The sequence below is a fragment of the Equus asinus genome, chromosome 17 (assembly GCF_041296235.1).
Source record: "Equus asinus isolate D_3611 breed Donkey chromosome 17, EquAss-T2T_v2, whole genome shotgun sequence".
NCBI lineage: Eukaryota > Metazoa > Chordata > Mammalia > Perissodactyla > Equidae > Equus > Equus asinus.
This window is the reverse complement of record NC_091806.1, coordinates 18,663,435-18,690,931: the sequence shown is the minus strand read 5'-3', so window position 1 is coordinate 18,690,931 and position 27,497 is coordinate 18,663,435. Positions and strand designations below refer to the sequence as shown.

At 35.5% G+C, this 27,497-nt stretch overlaps 1 protein-coding gene across 1 annotated transcript; it reads left to right on the top strand.

The window, feature by feature from the left end:
• Window positions 1–8,954: 8,954 nt before the first annotated feature.
• Window positions 8,955–9,906, top strand: LOC139040433 (olfactory receptor 5W2-like). Its single transcript, XM_070487205.1, has one exon. It carries the CDS (start codon window positions 8,955–8,957, stop codon window positions 9,885–9,887), a length of 933 nt encoding a protein of 310 aa, XP_070343306.1. The 3' UTR covers window positions 9,888–9,906.
• Window positions 9,907–27,497: the final 17,591 nt, after the last annotated feature.

The following is a 27,497-nucleotide window of genomic DNA, read 5'->3' as shown; positions in this document are numbered from 1 at the left end:
TCTATGCCTCAGTTAACTTATCTGTAAAATGGGGAAAATATAGTATCTATGTCATTGATTGTTGATGGTTAACTGAATAAATGCTGAGAATAAGGCCTGTACCATTTTGAGTACTTGATATTAATTATATATATTTTATGATATCTAATATTAATTAAAATGTATAATCTACCATAAGATGATGAGAGTCAGAAATGTTAGGAAAGCAACAATACAAAATCAAATACATTTTCTTTCTTTTTTTTTTTAAAGATTGGCACCTGAGCTAACAACTGTTGCCAATCTTTTTTTTTTTTTTTTTTCTGCTTTATCTCCCCAAACCCCCCAGTACATAGTTGTATACCTTAGTTTCAGGTCCTTCTAGTTGTGGGATTTGGGACGCCGCCTCAGTGTGGCCGGACAAGCAGTGCCATGTCCGCACCCAGAATCTGAACCCTGGGCCCCTGCAGCGGAGCACATGAACTTAACCACTTGGCCACAGAGCCGGCCCCCAAATACATTTTCTGAAGTGCAGTTTAATAATGTGTTGATAACCTTCTACAACCTCTCTACTCCAAAGTAATTTGGAATCTTTTTCTAAGTATCAGCTTGAATAATATAGGTTAATTGCAAGGCAAAATATTTATTTTCCTTTCTATCTTTTATTTTTCATACACTAAAGTACTACTGAGAGTGTAGAACATTCTCTGGCATCTCAGAAACAGAATCAGTTACCTAATGTATCACCTGAGTCCTCGTGGAGAGATCATCCCACATGCCATGGTGGAATACCACACAGGAAATGTGCATTTGAAGACTGAAATTGGAGGACGTGTATCATTGCAAAAAGTATTTCAGTAACTGATATTTTTGCTGCACGTTATTTATTATTATTATTAATTTGACTCTATGATACTATATATTTACAAGCTTTGACCCAGAAAAATCAAAGTCTAGAAGCAAGTATAAATCCATGCACTTTTTTGTTGTAAAAATCCACAAGATACAGCCCCAGTTGCTGTCAGTTTTAAATTCACTTAAGAATTCTCTCTTTGGATTTCTGACCAAAAATGCTTCCCCTGAGCATTTCCGTTGTTCCATTTTGTAAGAAGAGAACACAGTCACTCATGGCTACAGCACTCTGTAATATGATATTGTTTCATATTTCCTTAGCTAAGGTTTACTTGATTAAGCTTATGAAGAATCACACAGAGCAATATCAAATGCAACATATCTCAACGTAGCTTTTCATGCCCCCTAAGTTCTCATCACATGCCAACATCTATCTATTAGTGAGTTTCTACATTGTAATTTTACATATCCAGCTGCAAATGAAAATCTTATTTTTGCTACACCATGGCCTTTTGATACTCAATGATAATTAAATCACAAAATATTATGTCACTTATGAGAAAATATAGCTGTTTCCAAGCGAGAGAATAGCTAGAAATAGAGGATATCAGTATTTTTTCAAGGTCCACTGGTGATTCCAATGTTCAATCTGGAGAAGCACTTAGGTGAAACCTTAACTCAGGTGTTCCTGCTTAGTAAAGGTTCTGGAGACTGCTGTCATCTGCTGAGCTTTCTAGATGGTCTATACTGCTCATTCTACAAGTAGCACCTAGATTTCATCATCCTGAGGCCTCCAAAGGTTGCTAAATTCCCAACACTGTGTGCTAGCTAGCAAGGCCTGAATTTCCTGATCTAGCATAGTCAGGATTTCTGAGGACACCCTTTCACCTATAGTTTGAGTAAGGCCTTCCCTGTGCTTTTTGCTGAAGCCTGTATGGTTCCTGTGCAATTATTGAAGCCACCTAATGCTCATTTCAGTAAAAGTAGCAGAACCGAACCACCATAAATATTGTGGGAACAGGAGATTTATGTTCAGATCTCATGAAAATTCCTCTTTTTACTAATTTTACTAATTCAATAATTCTGAAACCAAACTGGGAAGAAGATTTGGGCAATGTAGTTCCCAGCCATAACCAAGTTAACAAAAAGATCCCAAACACTTCAACCCTTTTCAACTTGCCACTCATACACATCTCATTTTATCATATTTAACTTTCAAAAAAGACAGCAGAAAAGTATGCTTATTTTTTCAACAGATGTATACAACTTAAAGAAAAAGAGCATACTCAAAGTTTCCTATGTCATTTTATTCATATGGGTGACTTAGGATTCTTACAGCCAAGTCACATGCAACCTTTGATATCCTACAGCTTGCTAAAATGTTGAGATAGAAGGTGAACCCTTCTTACTATATCTTGTGTTAGGAAGTAGGCAAATGGGAGAGGAGGGGAATATTGGTTAATATGTTTACAAATATATTCACATCAAAGCAAAAGAAAAAAATACTCATAAGTCCTGCAGCTTTAGTTTCAGCTACTGGTCACACGATCATACCTGGCACATATAACTGCCTTTTTTCCACAACCTACTCCATGTTCTCTTTAACTTCAGCAAACATCTAGGTTGTTTTGATTTCTTGTCTTATGAAGTGGCCAAAAACTTTATCTTCAAGTATGAATATCATTAGTAGTTCTTTCTATTTGACACTGTTATAGAATTTTATTAAATTTTAAATAATGGATATGAGACTTCTAAAAAGTGCCCCAGAGTCTCTCCTGCATTCCAGGAACACTCCCCACTACACTCATTGTGTAGCAGCAATCAAATGTTTCCTTCATATTCAAGAAAAATCATGCAAACAGTAGAGAAATCCTTTTTTGCTTATTGATTAAGTAGCATGAAGTTCTCAAAGTGAACAGGTAGCAGTCTTGGCATCTGGTTGAATGGAATCATTTTTGTGTTCCTTGTAGGAAGAATTACCTCCATCTGTCTGTCTATCTATCTATCTATCTATCCATCTCTGTTTCTCTCTCTTTCTTTCTTTAGGAACAAAGACCAGCAAACCTTAAATTGTGAGGATGGGAAGCAAAATTTTTGTTAGTGAACCATTAAGAAGAATAGTGAGAAATGCTACTCCTTTTCCACGTTTTGATTCCCAGACTCAAAATCCTGGCTATTGGGGAAAAAAGCATCATAGATAAAACAGCAGTTTAGAGCACATGCTGCACTCTGGAGAACATGATCCGAGCCCCAGAAAGCGTTGGCTTAACTGGTGGCAAAATGAAGCCTTCAACAAACCTGTAAAGTTTTCAACAAAGTCATGTGCTTTAGGATGATGGGGAATGTTGTAAGACTAAAGAGTTTTTAAGCATAAGCAAATTGTCACGTTTCCTTTGCTGTAAAATGAGCCACTCGGTTTGAAGCAATGTTATGTGACAGAATATGATGATGAATAAAGAATTCTATAAATCCAAAGACAGTAGTTTTGACAAAAGAATTTTGGTCAAAAATGATAAATCCATATTGAGAGTAACTCATATTCTAGTAAGAATAAAGTACTGATTCTTCCAGATGAATGAAATCAAATGTAATCAATTTGTGAGATGCTGGCTGGACCCTCAGGGAACGTGCCATGTATGTCTGATGATTGTATTCACTATTGGCACATTTGGCGCTGGAGAGTGGCTGTGGCCACGTCAGCCTTGGTGAGTAAAAGCCCTTGTTATTAGCTCTATGCTCCTTCTCCACACCTGATGCCATTATCATTTTAGCCTCATTGAAAAATCTGGAAATGTGTTCCTCATTTTTAGTTCTCTGAAGGGTTTAGGCAAGGTTGATGTTACTCATGTATCAATTGTGTGAATTGTCTAATAAAACTTGAAGCTATCTGAATCTAGGGTTTTCTTAATGGGCAGTTTTTTTTTTAAAATAACTGCTTAATGGTGGTAGTAATAGAGCTAGAAAGATGGGGAGAGGCAAAGGAAAGCTTTTATAAGGTAAGAATGAGTTGAAGGAAATCATGCAAATACATGAAACTACATAACATAATTGGAGAATAATGAATGGCCTTTCTTCTGACTGGTACATAGGGTACATAGACGAGATTAGTAAGAAAAAGAAAGCACTGTCCTGATAATTTTCAAAGGTATATATAATATATATTTGTATATTTCAAATATACACATACATATACACATTTCTAAAAAGGAAACATAAGCCTTCTGTTATCAAAATTTTCACCTTTCGTAGGCACAATTGATTTCAGATGTTTATTTCTGAATCTGTTAGACCATCATACACTGCTTTTGTGATTCTTTCCCAGCTTTTCAGTACTAGGAATATTCATGTGAATCATCTAGACCAAGTATTTCTGGTAAGGAAACTAAGGAACGGAGAATTTGGATGAATCAAACACTTAGAGATAGTTGGATAAAGAATTGAGTCTAGAAATAGGCTTTCTTTCTTTCTACATGGTCCATTTATAGAACAATGTGGGATAATTTGATGAATATGTAGCTATTAATAGAAGGTACTATTTTTTTCTCTTTCTGCCAAATATCCTTGGTTGTACCATCACCACCCTGAAAACAGTGAAAATATCCATCACCCCTTGAAATTTCCTTGTGCTCCTTTTTCATCCCTCGTTTTCACTCCACATCAAGCAACCACTGATATGGATTTTGTCACTATAGATTAGTTTACATTTTATATAATTTTGTGTAAGTAGAATCACACAGTATATACTGTCTCTTAGGTGCCTCCTTCCATTCACCATAATTATTTTGAGATTCATTTCTATTGTTTCATGTTAGTATTCCAATGAATGAATATATCACCATTTGTGTAGCCATTCACCTATTGAGGGATATTTGAATTGTGTTCCTAGTTTTGTGGCTATTAAAAATAAAACTGCTATCACATTCATGTACAAGTCATTATACGAACAAATGATTTACATTCTCTTGGGTAAATACTCAAGAATGAAATAGTTGGATGATAGTGCAACTATATGTATAACATCCTTTGAAATTGTCAAATTGGTTTTCAAATGATATAGTATATTACATACCTGATGGCAGTGCATGTGAGTTTAGGTTCCACAACTTCTTCCTTAATATTTGGTATAAGAAGTATTTTTAATTTTAGCCCATCTAATAGGTATATCATGGTTTCTCACTGTTGCTTTGACTCATATTTACCTAATAACATGATGCTAAGCACATTCTTAAGTGTTAATTGACATTTATATATCTTCTTTGGTGAGGTATCTTTTCAAATAATTCCATTTTTTTATTGAGTTGTGTGTTTTCTTATTTTTGACGAGATTCGTTATGTATTCTGGCTACGCATTCTTTATCAGAAGTAAGAGTTGCAAGTATTTTCTTCAGTCTATCTATCTATCTATCTGTCATCTATTGATCTAACATCTGTCTCTAACAGTCTACTTACCTATCTATCAGCTATCTATCTTACATAATAGTACATAACAGTAATATCAAATTATCCCAAAAAAGCGTCTGATAATAATAATAAATGTTTCCTGGAAAAAATTATCTCATTACATTCTGTTATCTTTTCTTATATAAACACTATCCCAGAAATACATGGTTTAAAATAGCAACCACTGGGCTATACTCTCTGTTTCCTCATGTTGACTGCGGTCACATGGTGACCTAGATGTTGGTCTAGGCTGTAGGGTCTTTCATAACTGTCTCCAGGATGAGAATGGCTAGAAAGATTGACTCAAGTGCTCCCCTTCCCACTGCATGTAACCTCAGAGTGTGTCAAGTGGTTTTCTAGAAGGTTAGCTGGACTTCCTATGTGGCATCTCATGGCTTTCAGAGACTATCTTCTTAAAGGCTAGATTCAGAAGTGACACACAATATTTCTTCCAATTTCTGTTAGTCAAAGCATTTAAAAGACAAGAAAAATTCAAAAGGGTAATAAATAGACACTCTGTCTCTAAGGAAAGTGTGTAAAGATGTGTACAGTCATCTTTAATGTGCCAAAACTATCATGAGCCCCTTGTAAGACTCTAAAATTCATATTCCAGATTCTTTTATGAATAGCTTTTAACATTTTAATTAAATTCATGAGTGTGTAGCATGTGATCTCTTTTTGCTGTGCATGTACTTAGCAAAGCCATTGAATGTAGCAATACTTGAATAGCACACATATAGAAAGAAGAGTGACAGATATTTTAATCTCAGGTCATTGTGAAAGCAACATTAGCTCTGGGATCTTTGGAGGTAGTCATATCATATCAGATATCAAGATGGTAGACCAAGGTTCAAGAAGTATGGGGAATAACAATGCTATCTCTTGGGAAGTATTTAGGGAGGATGTAAAAGAGAAAATTCCAGTATTTCTCAATTTGCAAAGAACTAGTATGGAAAATCACATACTAAAATTATTTTTAGAAAAACAGTGTAACGCTGCTTTTTTTAGAAAAAGTGTTATCCATGCAAACATGTTTAAGTGAATCATTCTTGTACACATGAGCTTTATTAATGGAAAAAAATCCCCCAATCCATTGTATTTTTATTCTTTGTTCATCATCTTCCATTTTTAGTAGTCTGAAGTACTTAACAATAAATATGTAGAAAGCATTTACCTTGAAAAATCCTTGTTTTAGCGACTTCAGGGAATATAAAAAATAACATTGATCTTATTCCTGAAACCTTAAGTGTAATAGAGAAATTCTTATATGAATAAATTAAATATAATTCAAGAAAGAGAGTATTAAGTGTGGAGAATGTGATGGAATCATAAGATGAATGAAATGCATGTAAGTGACATGTGACGAGGGGATGGGGGTAAGAAAATACTTGGAGATGAGAGTGGTCTTGAAAGGTAGCATTAACAGAACGTTCATAGCATCATTATGCATAACAGCCAAAATGTATAAACAAACTAAATCTTCATCAACTGATAAATAAATCAATAAAATGTGTCATATCTATGAAGAAAATATTATTCAGCCATAAAATGCTACAAAATTATGACACTTGCAAAGACGTAGATGAGCTTTGAAAACAAGATGCTGAGTGAAAGAAGCCTGATGCACAAGAAAACCCATATTGTATGATTCTGTTTACATGAGAAGTATAGAATATGGAAACATATAGAATCAGAAAGTAGATTAGTGATTGCCAGAAGCTGAGGAGAGGGGATAAAGAGAAGTGACAGCTAATAGTTACGGGTTCCTTATTGGAATGATGAAAAATGTTCTGGAATTAGATAGGGGTAATGGCGGTACAACCTTGTGAATATACTGAAACCCAAAGAAGTATACACGTTAAAGGATGGACTTATAGTATATGAGTAATATTTAGAAAAAAATAAAAAATATCATTGAAGATTAGTAATATTCATAAACATGGTCATAGATGAGAACGTTTCAAAAATGGAAGAAACAAAATGAACAATAGAAAGGAGGTGGAAAGGATTAAGTAGGGTACTATTTGAATTTCATTGGAGTCTGCTTTGAATACAGAAGGAGGTAGCTGTGAAGCAATCATAAATATCATTTGCAGTTTTTTTCCTAACATAGACCAATTAAGTGACAGTAAGTGAAGCATTAAGACTCAGTCTTTACTGAAATTGTCACTATATTCATGGGGGAATATACAGAACCAGAAATATAATTAATGACATATTTACATAACATCAAAGCCTAAGGGCAACAGCTTCAGAGATTTAAGTCCCAAATGTTACCTGGTAAAATAAAATGTCATCTGCCTATTGTTTAGCTACTGAAGACCTGCTCATCTCAGGTAGGTTCTCAAGTCTCCAAATTTAAAGACTATATGGGGAAAAAGCTTAATTTTTTGGAAAAAAATGAGAGATTTGTAAATGAATCATTTTATGCCTGTTTACTCAGTTTAATAAACTGAAATTTAAGGGCCACAGATGATCTTTTCTTCTCAGGACTGACAGAATTTGACTGAAATTATTAATATTCACTAAATAACATTTTAATCATTTTCTTTTTATCTAGGTTTACTGGAAAGCCTTTTAGCCTTTTATCACTGAGCAAGTACATACATGAATTTAGCTGGGTTTTTTAAATTTTAAAAGTAATTGAGGTACCACATTACAAAAAACAACATGTATGAATAACACCATGTGGACCATATGCCATATTTAGTTAAGTCTAAAAAAAAGTATCCATCACCCACATTCCAATTCTTATATATCAACAAAGACATACACATATGCAAACAGATGACATGACATGCACACATAAATACATGCGTACACAAGGAAGAGAAGCCTATATATCTGAGAAGCATTTATTGTCCCTAGTACTCCTTCCATTTTTTAATATAAAATACTATTTGAAATTCAAAGAGATGCAAATGCATATGTTAAATTCTATTGTTTCAAATTCTTTTTAGCACTCTTCTTTGTTTGGTCAAGAGACTCCTCCTTTCGCACCAGATCACTCCACAAATAGGTAACGAATATTGTGACAAAACAATACCACACTTCTAGAGAAAAGGTCAGTAATGTTTATTTCCTGTCTCACCAAATACTAAAGACAACATAGACCAAGACCAGTAACGTAATTTTTTCATTATTATCAGTTAGAGATGCTCATTGCATCTAGAATTAACACAAAATCATTTAAACCAATACAGTTTCTGAAGAACATAACCATGGTAATCATTTTTTTGTGTCCATGTGATTATTTTCGAGCATAGAAAATGGTTCGCCCTGTATCCTAAAATATGGTCTCTCTAACCTTGATGTTTCTTCCGTATCATTTTGGAGATGTAATGAGACCTAAAATCATCCAAATCTCTTCCTTGAGATAAAGAAGGTAATGCTCAGAGAAATTAAAGAGCTTGTACGAAGTCGCATACTTCAGGAATGGCATCTAGGCTTAGATCAAAGTTTCTCAACTCCTTATTCCAGGTATTTTTTATTATTATTTTACAGACTGCAATGCCTTTTTAAAGAATGACACATGACCAGGTAATTTTCTGAGTATAAAAAAGACAATTGCAGAAAGAAATTATGGTCTGCCTCATGGATATTTGTGGATGTCCAGAAGAGTTAAACATGCATCTATCCTTTTCTTGATCATTTTCTCAAAAATTTAGACAAGAAAAAGAAGAATGAATAGAGGAAATTGCTCCTCCATGACTGAATTCATTTTTCTTGGAATCACCAACAACACTAGGATGAAAGTAACCCTATTTACCGTGTTTCTGGTTGTTTATCTCGTTAATCTTCTGGCAAATCTTGGAATGCTCATTTTAATTAGAATAAATTCCCAGCTGCACACACCAATGTACTTCTTCCTCAGCCACCTCTCTTTCTGTGACCTCTGCTATTCCACAGCAGTTGGGCCCAAGATGCTGGTGGACTTGTTTGCCAAGAACAGATCAATCCCTTTCTTCGGCTGTGCTCTGCAATTCTTGATCTTCTGTATCTTTGCAGATTCTGAGTGTCTACTGCTGGCAGTGATGGCCTTTGATCGGTACAAGGCCATTAGCAACCCCTTGCTCTATAGAGTCAACATGTCCAGCAGGGTGTGCTCCCTGCTCATGGCCGGGGTTTATCTGGTGGGAACGGCAGATGCTTTGATACACACAACATTAACGTTCCGCTTATGTTTCTGTGGGTCAAATGAGATTAATCATTTCTTCTGTGATTTACCACCACTTTTCATCCTTTCCTGCTCTGATATACAGGTCAATGAGTTGGTGTTATTCACCATTTTTGGCTTCATTGAACTGAGTACCATTTCGGGAGTTCTTATCTCTTATTGCTATATTATCCTGTCAGTCTTGAAGATCCACTCTGCTGAGGGGAGGTTCAAAGCTTTCTCCACCTGCATCTCCCACCTAATCACTGTGGCAATTTTCCAGGGAACTATGCTCTTCATGTATTTCAGGCCAAGCTCTTCCTACTCCCTAGATCAAGACAAAATGTCCTCGTTGTTTTACACCCTTGTGATTCCTATGTTAAATCCTATAATTTATAGCCTGCGGAACAAGGATGTGAAAAAGGCCCTGGAAAGAATGGAAACTAATAGATGGTTTTAAATACGTAATTTAAATACACACGCACAAACTCATATTGTGGTTGTTGCTTTTGTAAAATTGTATGGCATGATACAAGAGAAGCAAAGGTATCTCAAATACTTTGATTTAATAAAATTAGTATTTGTTTTTCTTTTTTTTTTTGAGGAAGATTAGCTCTGAGCTAACTACTGCCAGTCCGCCTCTTTTTGCTGAGGAAGCCTGGCCCTGAGCTAACATCCATGCCCATCTTTATCTACTTTATATGTGGGATGCCTACCACAGCATGGCTTGCCAAGTGGTACCATGTCCGCACCGGGATTCGAACCGGCGAACTACGGGCCCCCGAGAAGTGGAACATGTGAACTTAACCATTGTGCCACCGGGCCAGTCCCTAGTATTTGTTTTAAAGCTCACAGATAATATTCAGTTCCTCAAACATGTCATAGTTCGTGATGTGTCTAGAATTTACATATGATACTCTTTCCTTGTTGAAATCTTTCCTGACTTCCAATTTTGGCAGATATTTATTGATTTGTTTTTTGTTCAAATACTAATTTATTACACTAAAATTAATTGTGTATTTACTAAGTGAACTTTTAACTTTTAAGTGCTTTGTATTCCGTGGTACATCCAGTAGTTTCTATACCAATGAATCCTATAATCTAGTGGGAGTAATTGACATTAATTGACTAAGCACTCAAATAATTAATAAGCCTCAAAATAATATGAGTTAAAAACTGAGGGCTTTATATCTAAAGCAAAATGTTTCATATAAGATAATGTCTTTGTTGGATGGACACATTGAGTCTCAAATCTAAAAAGATGCAAGATGAGAGAGGAAAAGGTGGTAGGCAGAGGATCTGACAATTAGAGAAGTCTTAACTTGGACAAGTTCATGACTCTTTAGAGATAAAGAAGTCGTGGTTGCTACAACATGGATGAATCTTGAGGGCATAATGCTAAGTTAAATAAGTCAGACAAAGAAAGACAAATACTGTATGATCTCATTTATATGTGGAATATAAAAACGGTGAACTCAGAAACAGAGAGTATATTGGTGGTTGCCAGGGGCTGAAGTTTGGGGGAAATGTGTAGATGTTGGTCAGATGGTACAAATTTTCTGTTATAAAATGAAGTTCTGGGGATCTAATGTACAGCACGGTGACTATAGTTAAAAATATTGTATTGCATATATGAAATTTTCTAAGAAGGTAGATCTTAAATGTTCTCAACACAACAAAAAAATGGTAACTATGCGAGGTGACGGATTTGCTTATTAACCTATAGTGGAAATCGATCACAAATTATACATATATGAAAACATACATTGTACACCTTAAACATACCCAGTGTTCTTTGCTGATTTTATCTCAATAAAACTGGAAAAAAGAAGAAAATAATTCCAGTTGGTTTGGTTATAAAGAGCAGTGAAAAGGGCCCTGGTAAAGTACATCATTGTGCTGTAATTATCAACAATCAACTGCTCCAACAACCCTCCAGGAAAATTTCCTTCCCTGCTTTCCCCTTTTCATCTCTGGCTAAATGTCCTGTTTTGTAGTTCACACACAACAACCTCCTTTAAGCATTGTTTTAATATCTCCATGTTTATCAAATCACTGCCTTCAGTATGAGATTTAAAGCATTATTTACTCAAGAACTGAAGTTTCTATCCATTATCCAAAGCACTGCACAGTGGGACACAAAATGGGAAAACAAATAAATAATAAATTAGAAACCAGATAACATTTAAAAAAAATTTTTTTAAAGATTGGCACCTGAGCTAACAACTGTTGCCAATCTTTTTTTTTCTCTGCTTTTTCTCCCCAAGTGCCCCCAGTACATAGTTGCATATTTTGAGACACCACCTCAGCATGGCCTGATCAGAGGTACTATGTCCGCATCCAGGATCCGAACTGGCGAAATCCTGCGCCACTGAAGCAGAGTGCGCGAACTTAACCACTCGGCCACAGGGCCAGCCACAAGATAACATTTTTGAGTGCCTCTTAGAAGTTAGTAACACAATTAAATGAGAATATGGCATATATATATAAATAAAATAACTTTTAAGAAAGTACAGAGATGGTTGTGGATACTAAGATCTATAAAGACCTACATATTAATCACACTAGAAGAAAATAGCATTTGCCTTTGTACATTCCTAATGTTTGTCTACTTTATCTGTCTCTGCTGTAGTTTCTGATGGTTAAAGCACTGAATCAGCTTGTTGAGACAACATGGATGTGGCCACATATTAGAAGAACCACATAAAACTCAAGGGCCCTCTCAATTATCCATTACAATTGTTGAAGTTAAAAGCCACTGAATGTCTTAGATTTTCTAGCTTCTATTTTAAAATGCCTTTGTGAGAAAATATTTCAGAAGGGAAGTAAAACTGAAGAAGAACTCCTGCTTTTCAAGATGGCATTTGTGACACACTGTGACTTCTTACTAGTTATGAAGCTGGAAAAAAACCTATGAACAATATATTTTTTTGGTGAGTCTTTAAGTGTTTCCATCTATACCATATTTTCCCAATTAACACGTATTCTTTTGAAAATGTTAGTTATGAACACCAACATGTTAGAAAACATGTTTGAAATATATTGTCCAAGAAAAATGGAGTGTCAGTGGATTGCTGCTAGTTAGAGGATGCAAACGTGTAATCTGATTAACCCATCTCCCTCCTTTATGGCAGCTATATATTACAGCATCTAAAGACTGATTTGATCTATCTATTGACTGTTTTATCAGATCTTGTGGGTGTGAAGTAAAGAGAATGGAATTTTAAGGTCTATGAATGGAATTCAAAGAATAGAATTTACTGATTCAATTAACTGTGGGCCTCCTTTCTTTAAAGTTGTGAGGTTGAATAACACATTATGGGAAATATTTTCTTAGGGAATCATGACTCAAATAGAAGGTTGGATGATGGCCTATAATGACTCCTTATCTTGGTATTCTACAGAAATTTGGAGCACTGCATCAAAAGGCTTTATGTATTCCAGCCTATCTACTTCAACCTTCATCATTCCCTTGCCTTCTTAGTCACTCTACATAACATCCTTCTTACGTATGCCCAATGACTGATGGAAAATATTATTGTTCAAATACAGTATTATCAGAACCATGGGTGGTCTTTAAATATGGTGACAGAGAAGGCTCCTGAATGCTTCTTCTCCCATGACACAACAAATGAACAGCTACACGTGGTCCACTTCTCTCCAAAAGAAATCAAGAAACTACCTGAGTGACTCCTACACATTGAGCAATGAGAAAATATCCACACTGAAACAGGTAAAAAAAACCCCTCAGATACACTCTAGCCATAAGCACCACCCTCAGCAAAGGGACATACAATTGGGGAGAAACACCTAGCTCCCAGCTTCTCACAGAGGAGTAAAGTATTTGGACCCCACACATTGTGCCCCAACTTTTAACACTCCCACCAGAGGAAGAGGCTTCCAAATCTCTTAGCTCTGAAAGCCAATGGAGCTTGCATTATATATATATATACACACACTTAATTTTGAGAGACTGAATGCTCTTCCCCATAACTGGGAAGAATACAAGCATATCTCATAACTTTTATTCAGTACCGCATTAAGGGTTCAGTGCAATCGGGGAAGAAATTGAAATAAATGGCTTCCAGACTAAAAAGAAAGAAGTAAGTGTCCTATTTATATATGACATGGTCCTGTATGAACCTAATCAAAGAAATCCACGAAGAAACTACTAGAACAAATATAGGAACCACAGGACTAAACAAACAAAACAGCAGTTATTAAGGGAAGACGGCACTAGCTGCAGCTATTACACCAGGGCTTAGAGCAGAGAAAGAAGGCAAAAAACCCCTCTCCTAGTCATTCTCTGATTGGTTTATATTGCATATTTTAAAAGCTGCTGCCTGAGAGTCAGGTTTCAAATTTAACATGCAACTCGAGGCTGATTGAGATCCTCCCTGGAGAACAGGAAAGCTGCAGAGTCCTCCCACACTCTCTCACTCCTAGCCACCCTAAGTCACCCTTATCTTCCTGGGAGGAGCTTGTTCATATGTCTGCACCCCAGATTTTGTGGGTACCATCTGAGTGATGTGTCCCCACATCACTTGATTCTGATGGCCAACAGGGCTTTCATTCAGAAATGCCACAGAAGACTGAAATCATGTCAAGCATCTTCTCCAATCACAGTAGTATGAAACCAGAAATCAATTAGAAGAAGAAAACTGGAAAATTCACAAATATGTGGAAATTAAATAAAATGTTCCTGAACAACCAATGGGTTAGAGAAGAAATTAAAAGAGAATTCAAAAAAATATCTTGAGACAAATAAAAATAGACAACATACCAAAAGTCAAGGGATGCAGCATAAGCAGTTCTGAGGAAAGTCTATAGTGAGAAATGCTACATTAAGAAAAAAAGACATAACTTCATAACTCAAGGAAACAGAAAAAGAGGAATAAACTAAGCCAACCTCTAGAAGAAGGAAGGAAATAACAAAGATCAGAACTGAAATAAAAGAAATGGAGACAAAAATGACAGTGCAAAAAATCAATCAAATTGCGTTGATTTTTTGAAAAGATAAACAAAATAGACAAACATTTAGCTAGATTCAACCAAGAAAAAAAGAGAAAGGTATCAAATAATATTTTAAATGAAAGAAGGGACATTACACTTGATACAAATACAAAGGAACATAAGACAATACTATGGACAATTGTATGCAAAAAATTGGACCACTTAGAAGAAATTGATAAATTCCTAGAATATGCAAGCTAACAAGACTGAATTATGAAAAAGTAGAAAATCTGAATAGACCAATCTAGTAAGAAGGTTGAATCAGTAATTCGTTGGTGAATTCTATCAAGCATTTAAAGAATTAATACTGATCCTTCTCAAACTCTTACAAGAAATAGAATAGTAGGAAGCAACCCCAAACTCATTTTATGAGGCCATCAATATCCAGATACCAAAAGAAAACTAAAAGCCAATATTCCTGATGAATATGGAAACAAAAATCCTCAACAAAGCAGTAGCAAACCAAATTCAATAATGCATTACAAAGATCATAGACCATGACCAAGTGTGATTTATTCCCGGGATACAAGGATGGTTCAACATCTGAAAATCAATCAGTGTATTCACTGTATTAAAAAAATGAAAGAAAAAATTACATGATCATCTCAATAGAGAAAGAAAAAACAAGTGGCAGAATTCAACATCTTTTCATTATAAAACTCTCAGCAAACTAGGGAGAGAGGTAACTTACCACAACATAAAGGCCATAAATGACAAGCCCACAGCTAACATCATATTAAACAGTGAAAAGGTGAAATCATTCCTCCTAAGATGAGGAACAAGATAAGGATGCCCAAACTTTCTACTTTTATTCAACATTGTACTGAAAGTTCCACCCAGAGCATTAAAAGAAGTAAAAGACATGCAAATGGGAAAGAAAAAGGTGAAATTATCTCCATTCGCAGATAACATGATGTTATATATACAAAACCCTGAAGACTCCACCAAAAAAACAGTTAGAACTAACAAACTAGTTCAGTAAAATTCTGGATGCAAAATCAGTACACAAAAATCAATTTCATTTCTATTCACTAACAATGACTTATCAGAAAGATAAAGTAAGAATAAAATTCCATTTTCAATTCCATCAAAAAGAATAAAATACTTAGGAATCAATTTAGCCATGGAAATAAGAGATCTATATACTGAAATCTATAGTATATCAATGAAAGAAATTGGAGAAGACACAAATAAATGGCAAGATGTTCCACGATCATGCGTTGGAAGATTTAATATTGTTAAAATGTCCATACTACCCAAAGGAGTCTACATATCCAATGCAATCTTTATCAGTATGCTGTGACTGAAAGTTTGGTCTCTGAACCCAGTGCCAATCCAAATAATGAGAACAGAGTCTTGGGTAAAAAGGAAAACCAGCTTTACTTTTTTTGCCAAGCAGAGGGAGCAAAGCAATGGCTAGTGCCTTAAGAATTGCTGGCTACCCACTAAGAAATTGGGAAAAGATTTCAGAGGTTTGTGAGGAATGTAGAGGGGGGAAGTCTATGACCATGCTGGTCAGCGCTTTCCCACCAGCTTTAGGGTGCTTTCAAGGAGGGACAGCCTATTAGATAAGGGATTCTTCACCTGCCTGCCCTTGGTTGTCTGCCTCTGTGGTGGATGGTGGATTCTGGTGCCAGGAAGCTCTGGGAAGATTCAGTTTCTTGATATTCTCTGGACATCAGTTTCCCTGTAATAAACTTCAAGGACCTGTGAGTAGCCTGAGCCCAGCATGAGGCCACCTGGGCTTTTACAATTTCTAACTTCTATTTAGTTGTAAAGCTCAGGGAGTCACAGGTTAAAAAAGCAGATATTTACATATTAGTGTAACTAAAGAGTCAGGGAAAGGGGATGAGCACTTTTGGTTTTAACCTCATATATGCTGGGCTTAATGTAGGGGAACCAATATTAGGGCCAGTATTAATTAGAAGGCTATAGCAATGCTAATGGCATTTTTATAGAAATAGAAAAAACAATCTTAAAATTTGTGTGGAAACAAAAAATGCTCTAATAGCCACGCAAACTTGAGAAAGCAGAACAAAATTGGAGGCACCTTACTTTACGATTTCAAACTGTATTGCAAAGTTATAGTAATCAAAAGAATATGTTATTGGCATAATAACAGACAAGTTTTCAGATATAGATTAACGAAGCAGAATAGAAAACTTGAAAATAAACCCACTCATTTATGTTAAATTAATTTGCAACAATGGATCCAAGAATATGCAATGGGGAAAATAGTCTCTTTAATAAATGGTACTGGGAAAACTAGAAAGACACTACAAAAGAATGAAACTGGACTCCTATCTACCCCATTTACAAATGTCAACACAAAATGACTTGAAAACTTGAACACAAGACCTGAAACTATAAAACTGCTAAGCAAAACATTGGGGGTAAGCTCCTTGACATCAGTCTTGGCAATGATTTTTTTGGATTTGACAACAAAAACAAAAATAAACAAGTAGGACTTATATCAAACTAAAATGCTTCTGCATAGTAAAGGAAACTATTGACACAATGAAAAGACAGCCTACAGAATGGAAGAAAATACATGCAATTCACATATCAGTAATGATTCACACAACTCAATACCAAAAAGACGATCTGATTAAAAAATGGGCCAGTGAACTGAATAGAAATTCTTCCAAAAAGATATTCAAATGGACAACAGGTGTATGAAAAGTGCTCAATATCACTAATCATCAGGAAATGCAAATTGTAACCACAATGAGATATTACCCCACACCTGGCTATCATCAGCTCTCTATGCCTAGAATGGTTATCATCAAAAAACAAATAACAAATGTTGATGAGGATGTACAAAAAAGGAAACCCTTGATCACTGTCGATGTAAATGTAACTTGGTATGGCCGCTATGGAAAATAGCATCAAGGTTCCTTAAAACATTAAGATAGAACTACTGTATGATCCAGCAATCCCATTCCTGAGTGTTTATTCAGATGAAATTAAAACCAGAAATCAAAGATAACCACCACTTTCATGTTCATTGCGGCATGATTCACAGTAGTCAAGATGTGGAAACAACCTAAGTCTCTATCAAAAGATGAATGGATAAATAAGGTGTGGTATATATATAATGGAATATTATTTAGCCACTAAAAACAAAAATAAAACCTACCATTTGGTACACCGTGGATAGACTTTGAGTGCATTATGCTAAGTGAAATATCAGACAAAGACAGACAGATACTGTAATATCTCACTGATATGTTGAATCTAAAAAAAAACAATACTAAACTCATAGAAACAAAACAGATTGGTGGTTGCCAGAGATGGTGGATGATGGGTGGGGGAAATGGGTGGATATGGCCAAAAGGTAGAAACTTCCAGTTAAAAGATAAATACATTCGTGGGATGTAATGTACCAAATGGTAACTATAGTTAACAATACTGTATTATCTATTTGAAAGTTGCTGAGAAAGTAGATCTTAAAAGTTCTCATCACACACACAAAAATCTGAAACTGTAGGAGATGGTGGATGTTAACTAAACTTGTGACAATGTTTTGCAGTATCTGCACATATTACATCATTATTTTGTACACCTTGAACTAGTACAATGTTATGTGTCAATCGCATCTCAATAAAACTGGGAAATAATATCCTCATGGACATACATAAATGGAAATACACAAACACACATATTTATAATTTAAAAAGGAGATTATATCATAAATTTATGAATTTTCTTTTCTTTTTTCTTTTACACTGAGGAAGATTTACCCTGAGCTAACATCTATTGTCAATCCTCCTCTTTTTGCTGAGGAATACTCACCTTGAGTCGATATCTGTTGCCACTTTTCCTCTATTTTGTATGAGAGATGCTGTCACAGTATGGCCACTGTTAGATAAGTGGTGTAGGGCTAACCCGAGAACCGAACCCAGGCTGCCAAAGCAGAGGAAATCGAACTTAACCACTAGGCCACTGGGACTGGCCCAGAATTTTATTTTTTTAGTGGATACTTTTCTCCCCCATTTCTTCATTCCACACATTGAACTCCAGTATGCTTCATCCTTCCTTCTAATGTATGCTCCTGAAAACCCCTGATAACAGCTTGCCCTTTATCTTTTCTTATTTTTTTGTCAAGTTCATTCATTGGTAAATATATAATCATCATTCGCTTTCCATAAAATAGTGTATATGTAATTCATTGTATGTTAATTTTCCAAATTGACTGTAGGCTTTTGCAAATGCTTCTACATCAATACAAGGGGCTCTGATGTATTTCTTTGAATGATTACATGGTATTCCACATTATGGAAATATCTTAATCCAATTACATATTTTTGTACTGGTGGGCATATTTTTTCCTAGTTTTTGATCATTGTTAACTATGTTAAAATAATTATATTTGTATGTATACGCCTCTTGAAAGCTAGCCCCAGAGTGACAGAGCTAGTTTTTCTATCCTGTATTCATCAAAGTAGTCAGAGGCCAGCCTAAATTTAAAAGGAGGGAGAAAAGATACCATATCTCCATGGGAGAAGTGTCAAAGAATTTGAAAATATCTTTAATCAGACACAGGTACCATCAGTCTGTCGTAGAACCTTGAAAATTCTCATTTCCACATTCTTATGTTATTAGCTTTTCACATATGGATTCTCCTTAACTTGAGATACAGTTATATCACGATAAACTCATCCTAAGTTCAAAATATCATGCTAAAAATGCACTTAATACATCTAACCTACCAAATATCAGAGCTTAACCTAGCCTACCTTAAACATGCTCAGAATACTTACAGTTGGGCAAAATCATCTAACACAAACCCTATTTTATTGAACATCTCATGTAATATATTGAATACTGTACTGAAAGTGAAGAATAGGATACTTGCATGGGCACTCACCGTTAACAAATAGAAATGAAAACACACTGGGCCTGAAAAATGTTTGAAGCATTGAATTAAGATTAATTAATGCAGGATGGGGATGCTATGGCAACAAGGTCATCAATTTCTCTCTCTCCCTATGAGGGTCCAGAATAGTGTCCAAAATATGCTGGCAACACAGTCCACTGTAGAGTACGGGTTGTTTACTCTCATGATCCTATGGATGACTGGGAGCTACTGCTCACTGCCACTGCGCAGCATCATGAGAGAGTATCTTGTGGAATATTGCTAACCCAGGAAAAGAACAAAATTCAAACTTTGAAGTATGGTTTCTCCTGAATGCGTATCACATTCACACCAACATGAAGTAAAAAAAATGTGGAGTTGAAGCATAGTATGTTAGGGACAATCTGTATTCAAATTAAATATATGTGTGTGTATGAATTTTTCTGATTCTTTGCGTGCACATACAGAGCATAAAACAGTGATTGAAATGTACTTAAAATTCACATTACAAAAAGGAGGGTAGATGAAAGTTGATACCAGTCATGTCAGTGATTAACTCTGCTTCCTGCTCATGGCATTCCATCAAACCAAGGACCACAATGACAAAGGTTCAGGGATAATGGAGCATTAAATCATAGCTGTTGGGAAGGATTTGGAAAGGATACATAGTTCCACTCCAATAATTTTCAACTTTGTAACAATTGAAATGAAGAAAAGCCAACTAAATTATTTTACAAACAAATAGGGGGCTGGCCTGGTGGCCCAGCAGTTAAGTTCACATCTTCAGCTTCTCTGTGGCCTGGGGTTCGCCAGTTCGGATCCCGGGTGTGGACATGGCACTGTTTGGCAAAAGCCATGCTGTGGTAAGCATCCCACATATAAAGTAGAGGAAGATGGTCATGGATGTTAGCTCAGGGCCAGTCTTCCTCAGCAAAAAGAGGAGGATTGGCAGTAGTTAGCTCAGGGCTAATCTTCCTCAAAAAAGAAAAAAAGAAAAGAAACAAATAGAACCCTGATGTCTCCTAAAGCCTCTTTCATGAACAGGTGTATGTATGATCTATATTAGTTGAAACAGTCCCCAAAAGACCTCTTTATTTCTACTATTTGTCCATTACCTACCAGTCTAGTCACCTAAAATATTTAAGAACAATTAGTAATTAGACATTACGTATGCAAGTCCTGATGCTAGGCTTCAGGATAAATAGAAATTTGCCAAATGTTGCTGTTATTTCTAAGAGAGTACAATGTAGTAAAAGACACAGACACATATATGAATGAAATAGACATATTTCAAGAAAAAGTGTACTAAGTATAATGTATGTTATAGTCATAAAATAATTAAAATCCAGTTGGATGACATGTGATTGAAGGAATGTAATCATGCATGCTTAGCGGAAAAAAAGTATTTAATATGACCATTAAAGAACTCTTGTGTGTATATATATATGGGAAGGTATAAGGGATTGTTTCAGAAATGAAACAGACAAGATAAAAATAATTAAGGATAAATAATAATAAAATAATCATCTTAATAAAGAAATTTATTAATTTAATAAATTTAAGAAGATAACAGATAAAAACTTCAGTTGAGGGTCTGTTTGAGTTTATTGGATGTCTGATTTGACTGGAGGAAGATTGTGTAGGACAGTAAAAAATCATACTGTAAACACCATCATACTTTCTTGGCATTGATCAATTTGGTGCAAGTATGAAGAATTAAAAGTTTGGCCTTGGAGCCCTCAGGGTGGTGCAGCGGTTAAGTTCGCGTGTTCCGCTTCAGCGGCCGGGGGTTTGCCGGTTGGGATCCCGGGTGCGGACATGGCACAGCTTGTCAAGCCATGCTGTGACAGGCATCCCACATATAAAGTGGAGGAAGATGGGCACAGATGTTAGCTCGGGGTATATGTGTTTGGACTTATGAATACTTCAATAAATACAGTGTTAACATTCTGCTTATGTTTCTGTGGGTCAAATGAGATTAACCATTTCTTGTGTGATATCCCACCTCTCCTTTTGATATCTTGCTCAGATATGTAGGTCAATGAGTTAGTGATATTCACCATCTTTGGTTTCATTGAACTGATTACTCTTTCAGGACTTTTTGTGTCTTATTGTTCTTCATCCTGGCAGTGCTAAAGATCCAATCTACTGAGGGAAGGTTCAAAGCTTTCTCTAATTGCACCTCCCACTTAACTGTTGTTGCAATTTTCCAGGGAGCTCTGCTCTTCATGTATTTCTGGCTGAGTTCTTCCTACTCCCTGGATCAAGACAAAATGATCTCATTTTTTACACTCTTGTGACTCCCCTGTTAAACCCTCTGATTTACAGTCTACAGAACAAGGATATGAAAGAGATTCTGAAAAAACTTAAATAAAAATTAGTTCCATTGAAAAGTTATATGTATATATATTTTATCCCAATGTTACACTATAATACATGAAAATCAAAATTATTTTAAGTAATGTTGGGTGATCCAATAAATATTTATACTATGTTCCAGACATACAAATATGTCTCATTCCCTAAATACACCATGTTTCATTTTATGTCTTAAATTTATATTTGGTACTCCTATTTGTGGAAAAATTCTGGACTCTTATTTTGCCAAATTTTCATTTTCTCAATCTTTTATTCATGCATTAATTTAATTTCTAAAAGCTATTGAGAGTTTCCTAAGTGTCTGTTGCACGTCTTATGTGCTTTGTATTTCGTGCAGAATCCAACAGTTCTTATATTAATGAATCTTATCGCCTAATGAAAGTGGCAAATGTTAATTAAATAATCATTCAAATTATTTATAATGAAACTATAATTATGCCACAATGTGGAAAGACTGGACGCTATAAACCCCAAGTACAGTGTTCAAGTGTCGTGAACAAAGTTAAAAAGAACTTCCTGGAATTAGAGACAATCTGGGACCTAAGAGATAAGTAGGAATTAACTGAGAGCTGGTAGAGAAAGAATTCTAGGCAGATGTATCAGTAATTAGAAAAGCCTTGAAGTGGGCAGGAGCATGCGATTTCTGTGGAATTTAAAGAATTTTAAGTGTAGCTAGATTATGGAGATCAAGGGGACTGGCCTGATGAGTCAATCCCTGTGCTGCAATGCACAACTCAGTCACTTCCTCCAGGCCCTTTCCTTCCCTCCAGCATTCTCCAAACTTGGTTCAAACACCACCCTGTGCCTCAGAACATTGTTGATCATCCAACTCTGTTTCCTAAACCATTACCTTTAACGTGAGGTTTGAACACTAAAGAGCAGATAAATAATGATATAATGGCATATTTTTACAAAGAATAAATAAATAATGATATAATGACATATTTTTACAAAGAATACTATACAACCATGAGAGTGAATGTAGTACAACTGAATGCAGAAACACGGGTGGATACCACAAGCATATTGTTGAATGAATCAGTGCATACTGTAGTCATCCACTTGTGTGACTCAAAAAATATGAAACTAATCTATCATGATAAAACAAAAAGGTATTTACTCCTTGGAAGTAAAAGATTAGTGACTTAGGAGGGAGCATATAAAAGGCTTTTATGATACTGGTAATGCTGTATTTCTTGGTCTGAGTCCTGATTATAAATGTGTTTTTTGAAGTTATCTATCCGTATACTTATCATAAATATTCTCTCTATATATTCAAATATAGAGAAAAGGGTTTTTTTCTTTTTCCTTTTCACACCAAAAACGTTTTTAAAAAGCAAATTCCATTTACCATTAGACTATAAGAAACCTCAGAATTTTGTTGTTATAAATTTTTATCCCTAGAAATGCTTTCCAAACAATAAAATCCAATACATTTTTGTAAAATTAATGGTGTTACTTTCATAGAATCTTTCAGTGAATAACTATCCCTTTTACTATTAAAAAAGCAAGGATGACTGATTCAACCCAGGAGTACTCCTAATATTGTTTCCAGCAGCAAGAAGATTTAGTGAATCTGATTTTCCTTGGTACCGTTATCATGCACTGAACTTATTCATAATGGCCCATGACGAAGGGCCATTCAACTATTTTATAAAGAAAAGAATTTATAAATAGACAGTTGCCTAGATAGTATTATATTTAGAGCCACTGTGGCACTAGAGAAGTTATTAGACAGATATTTTTTTCTTACTTGCGTGTCTCTGATGTCTTAAAACCCAACTGGGTAATCTTCTTCCATGAGTTAAGAAAGTCAACTTCAATTAAATACAAATACCTTTGGGAAGTTAATTATCCAAATGTTAATAATAATGCAGCCATTAAGGCTCAGGTTTTAAGAAAAGTGTTAGAGGGAAGTTATGCTAAATGGTCTTCAGGGGCAGTCATGTTTAGGAAGCTAAATTTAGAACTTGCCTCAACAACGTGGGACCTGAAGAGATTTGCCATCCCTTGGGACAGAGAAGCACCTGATGGGAAAGTTAGTTTGGAAAGGAACAAGAATAAATTCTCCAAGGAAATTTCCCATTCCTTCAAATATGTATCAGAGAAGTAGATAATGGCAGCAAAGCTCTTGGGTAACACATATGCATCAGTGTCTTCAGTTTAACAGGTGGCAAATTATTACAATTACGTAGCTTGTGCTTGTTCTCCACAATATCTCCTATAACAGTAAATTAAGTGTATTTGTACAAATGATCACACAATTAATTACAATAAAATACAAAAAAGCATTGAAATACATCAGTAACGTGTCCTTTACCCCAAACCAATAATTCTTTATTTTAATGATTTTAGCCTAAGATGTGGTCTAGCTTTGTAGGACCCTGGAAAAAGGTTATGTCTCTGTCTAGTTCCCAGTGAGTTTCAGCAGAAATGAATTACCTGGAGTATTTGTATGTATACACTGGCTTATACTTATCATTTTGTAAATTATTTTGTGTACGCACAGATTTTGCATTTACCTGCTTTACAGTAAAGAAAAAAGTTAATAGCAATGAGGCAGAATGTACAGTAAGGATAAATTATTTTATGTTACAATCAGCAGTAGAATTTAATGAACATGTGGAAATTTATACTTGTCACTGTAGGGGAGGAAGACATTTCCTCTTCCCAAGTGTGGGTTCGTCTGGCTGGAGAACAAATTAAATTCACGTGAGACAGAATAGCAAGAGAAAATTAAACAAAGCTTTATGAGGAACCATGGCCTGGGGCCTTTCTTCCCGAAGGAAGAAACGGCACCGAAGAAGTGAGGTGCACAGAGTGGTTATATACTCCCAAACTGGGTGTTTCACATATGATTGAAATGTCCCTCCCACAATAGTCAAAAGATTGCCCTGTCAGCACAGCGCTTGATGGACACAGCAGATAGTGGGTCTGCTGTCTTGGTGGGCGTAGCAGGAGGCAAGTCTATTGTCTGGAGCTGGACGATCACAGGTGAGAGCAGCAATCAGTTCCTAGCCTAAGGAAGGATGCTCAATCCTTAAAGAAATGCCAAGGTTGGGAGTGGGAGGGAAGTCAGTTACAGGAGGTTACCAGGCAAGCACAATAAAATGCAGATTTAAGTCCTTGCCTTTGGCATTGATGAAGAGTTTCTAGAGAGAAGGTCATCTCCTTTCTTCTTCCTGGTGCAGAGAGGGAGGCACCTTTTACAGATAGAGATTTACCTCACAAGTGTAAATGTGTCCTAAGAAAGGGCAAGTTCCATTCCTCCTTCCCTGTCCCAGTTTATCAAAAGCAATCAGGCTCAAATAATCCTGATGCCAAAGAGACATATCTTGGGGTGGCCAATTTCAGGTCCCTACATTACCATCCTGAAATGATTCACATATTCTAAAATAGTACTCAAAAGATGGTCAATACAGAGAGTATTCCCAATGCCACCATGTTACATAATCAGGGGCACCATTTTCTCATTTTCTTGTGCTTCCTGGAAATGTGCAATACAGTGTTTATTTGATGCATTTATATCTTGGAATATGGTTACCCCATATCATTAGCTAACATCTGCACTACATCACATAATTATTATTTATTTTGTAGTGAGACTACTTAAGATCTAGGCTATTATCAACTTTGAAGTATATAATACAGTACTGTAACTATAATCACAGTGCTGTGCATTAGATCTATAGAACTTATTCCTCTTATAACTGCAAGGTTTTACCCCTCAACCCACATCTCCCCAACTCCGCCACCCTGAGCCCCAGGTAACCACCAATCTACACTGTGTTTCTATGAGTTCAGCTTTTCTAGATTCCACATATAAGTGATATACAGTATTTGTCTTTCTCTGTCTGACTCATCTCACTTAGCATAATGCTCTAAGTTCCTTACACTGTAGTAGGAACCTATTAAGAGTAAGCTTTTTGAGTCATGAAGCTATAATGCCTATGAAACTCCAGAAGTTTACTGATTATTTCTGGATCTCACTTTCAGTATCTGTATAATGAAGTTGTTAGAGACAACTCAGGAAACACAAGATAATATTTGAAATATATGATAATGTATATGGAAGAAAGTTAAATAGTGTAAGAAAAACACAAAAAAATTGGTAAGATATCCACAATGGTTTATATTTGAATCCATACCTTTTGCCTCATGAATCTAGTGCTGAATAAGGAGGTGCTTAAAAAGCACATTTATAGAAGGGAAAGTAGAAATATTCTATGGGGCAGAATAATGAGAACACACGATTTATCTCTCTGACCCAATGAAGGAGTCCAATCAAGGTGGGGACCAACATGGTTGACGAAGATTCAGGGAGGGTGGAGCATTACATTTGCAGCTTTACAGGTGGGATTTGGATACACACAAAATTGGCATTTCCAGTACCTCCCAATTTTCAAAGTACTACCATGAATAATAGTACACTAATTTATTTTGGAAATGAGCAGACTTTGGCTTTTTCTTTGAAAGCATTATCCCAACACATTTTTTTTTAAATAAAAAGATCATTCTTGTACATATGAACTATATTAGTGGAAACAGGCTGCAAAGGCTGTTTATTTCTACTGTTTGTTGAATATCCACCAGCCTAACAACAAGAAAATATTTAACAACATACATTTACTGAGCCGTTACTCATGCAAATCCTATGCTAAGGATCAGAGGAATGTAAAAAGACATATATATAAATACATGAAATACATAGTTCAATAAAGAATGTACTAGGTGTAGTGGATGTTATACAACTGAAAGAGAGCAGAATATGCCATCCTAAAGTAGGTCACCTTGTCATATTGATTATTTTGAATTAAAGTTACTTAAGAAACAGTCAGTGTAAGAAGGATACTCTGACCCTCCTTTCTCCTCCGAAAAGTGGGAAATAAATCTCTCATGTGAAAGTTATGCCTGCTGCACCGAGGGTAGAAGGCATCCTTATCACCGGATAGAAGGAAATTTAGGGCCAAGAAGGCTATATAAACAAAACTTATTTCTTCTTCACTAATTTACTACCCCAGGCCCAAACCCCTTAATCTTGTCAATTCTTCACAAATTTAGTGTTTCTTTGTCTAAAAGGTTTAAAAGCTGCCTGCTTTGGTCACTTGTTTGAGTCTCATATTTTTTATGGAGTTCCTGTGCAAATGAAATTAAATTTGTTTTTCTCCTGTTAATCTGGTTTATTAAGTCTGTTTAATCATTAAACCAGTCAAAGAAACTAGAGGGAAGAAGGGAAAAGTTTTCTGCCCCTACATAGTCAAAATATTATAGAGGCGAGGGTAACTGACATGTACCTGGGGAAAAATCAGACAATGACTAATGAAAAATCAACATGTAAGATTATCATATTTCTAAATGGTAGGTGAAGGAAATGTTTCAGAAATAGAAGCCATAGTGTAAACAATGAAAATGAGATGGAAATCATTAAGTAGAGGATCTATCTGTATTCCATTAGACATCTGATTCACTTGAGGAGGGTAGAGGTTCATGGTAGCCATGAAACATAGCATTAAAATAAAGTCTGGTAAATTTCTGACATTGATCACTTTGGTGAATAGAGTCAAGAATTAAAAGTTTAGGCTTTGCTAAAGTTGTTGCAACATTCTCAGTGTAAAAGACAGAACCAGAAATCTAATTAATCATGTTCTCATAACACAGAAGGCAGAAACTCTATAAATTTAATTCCCAACAGTCACTGGTTCAAAATAAAATGCAATCTGCCTCTTGTTCATGTACCAGTGATAAGGACAGAGAGGCTAGCTCAATGCAGGTAGGTTTATAAATGGTTAAATTCAAATAATATTATGGGGAAAAAACTTT

Bases quoted from the DNA above. Each gene is read 5' to 3' on its own strand.
- LOC139040433 (XM_070487205.1), top strand. From the start codon at position 8,955: ATGAATAGAGGAAATTGCTCCTCCATGACTGAATTCATTTTTCTTGGA.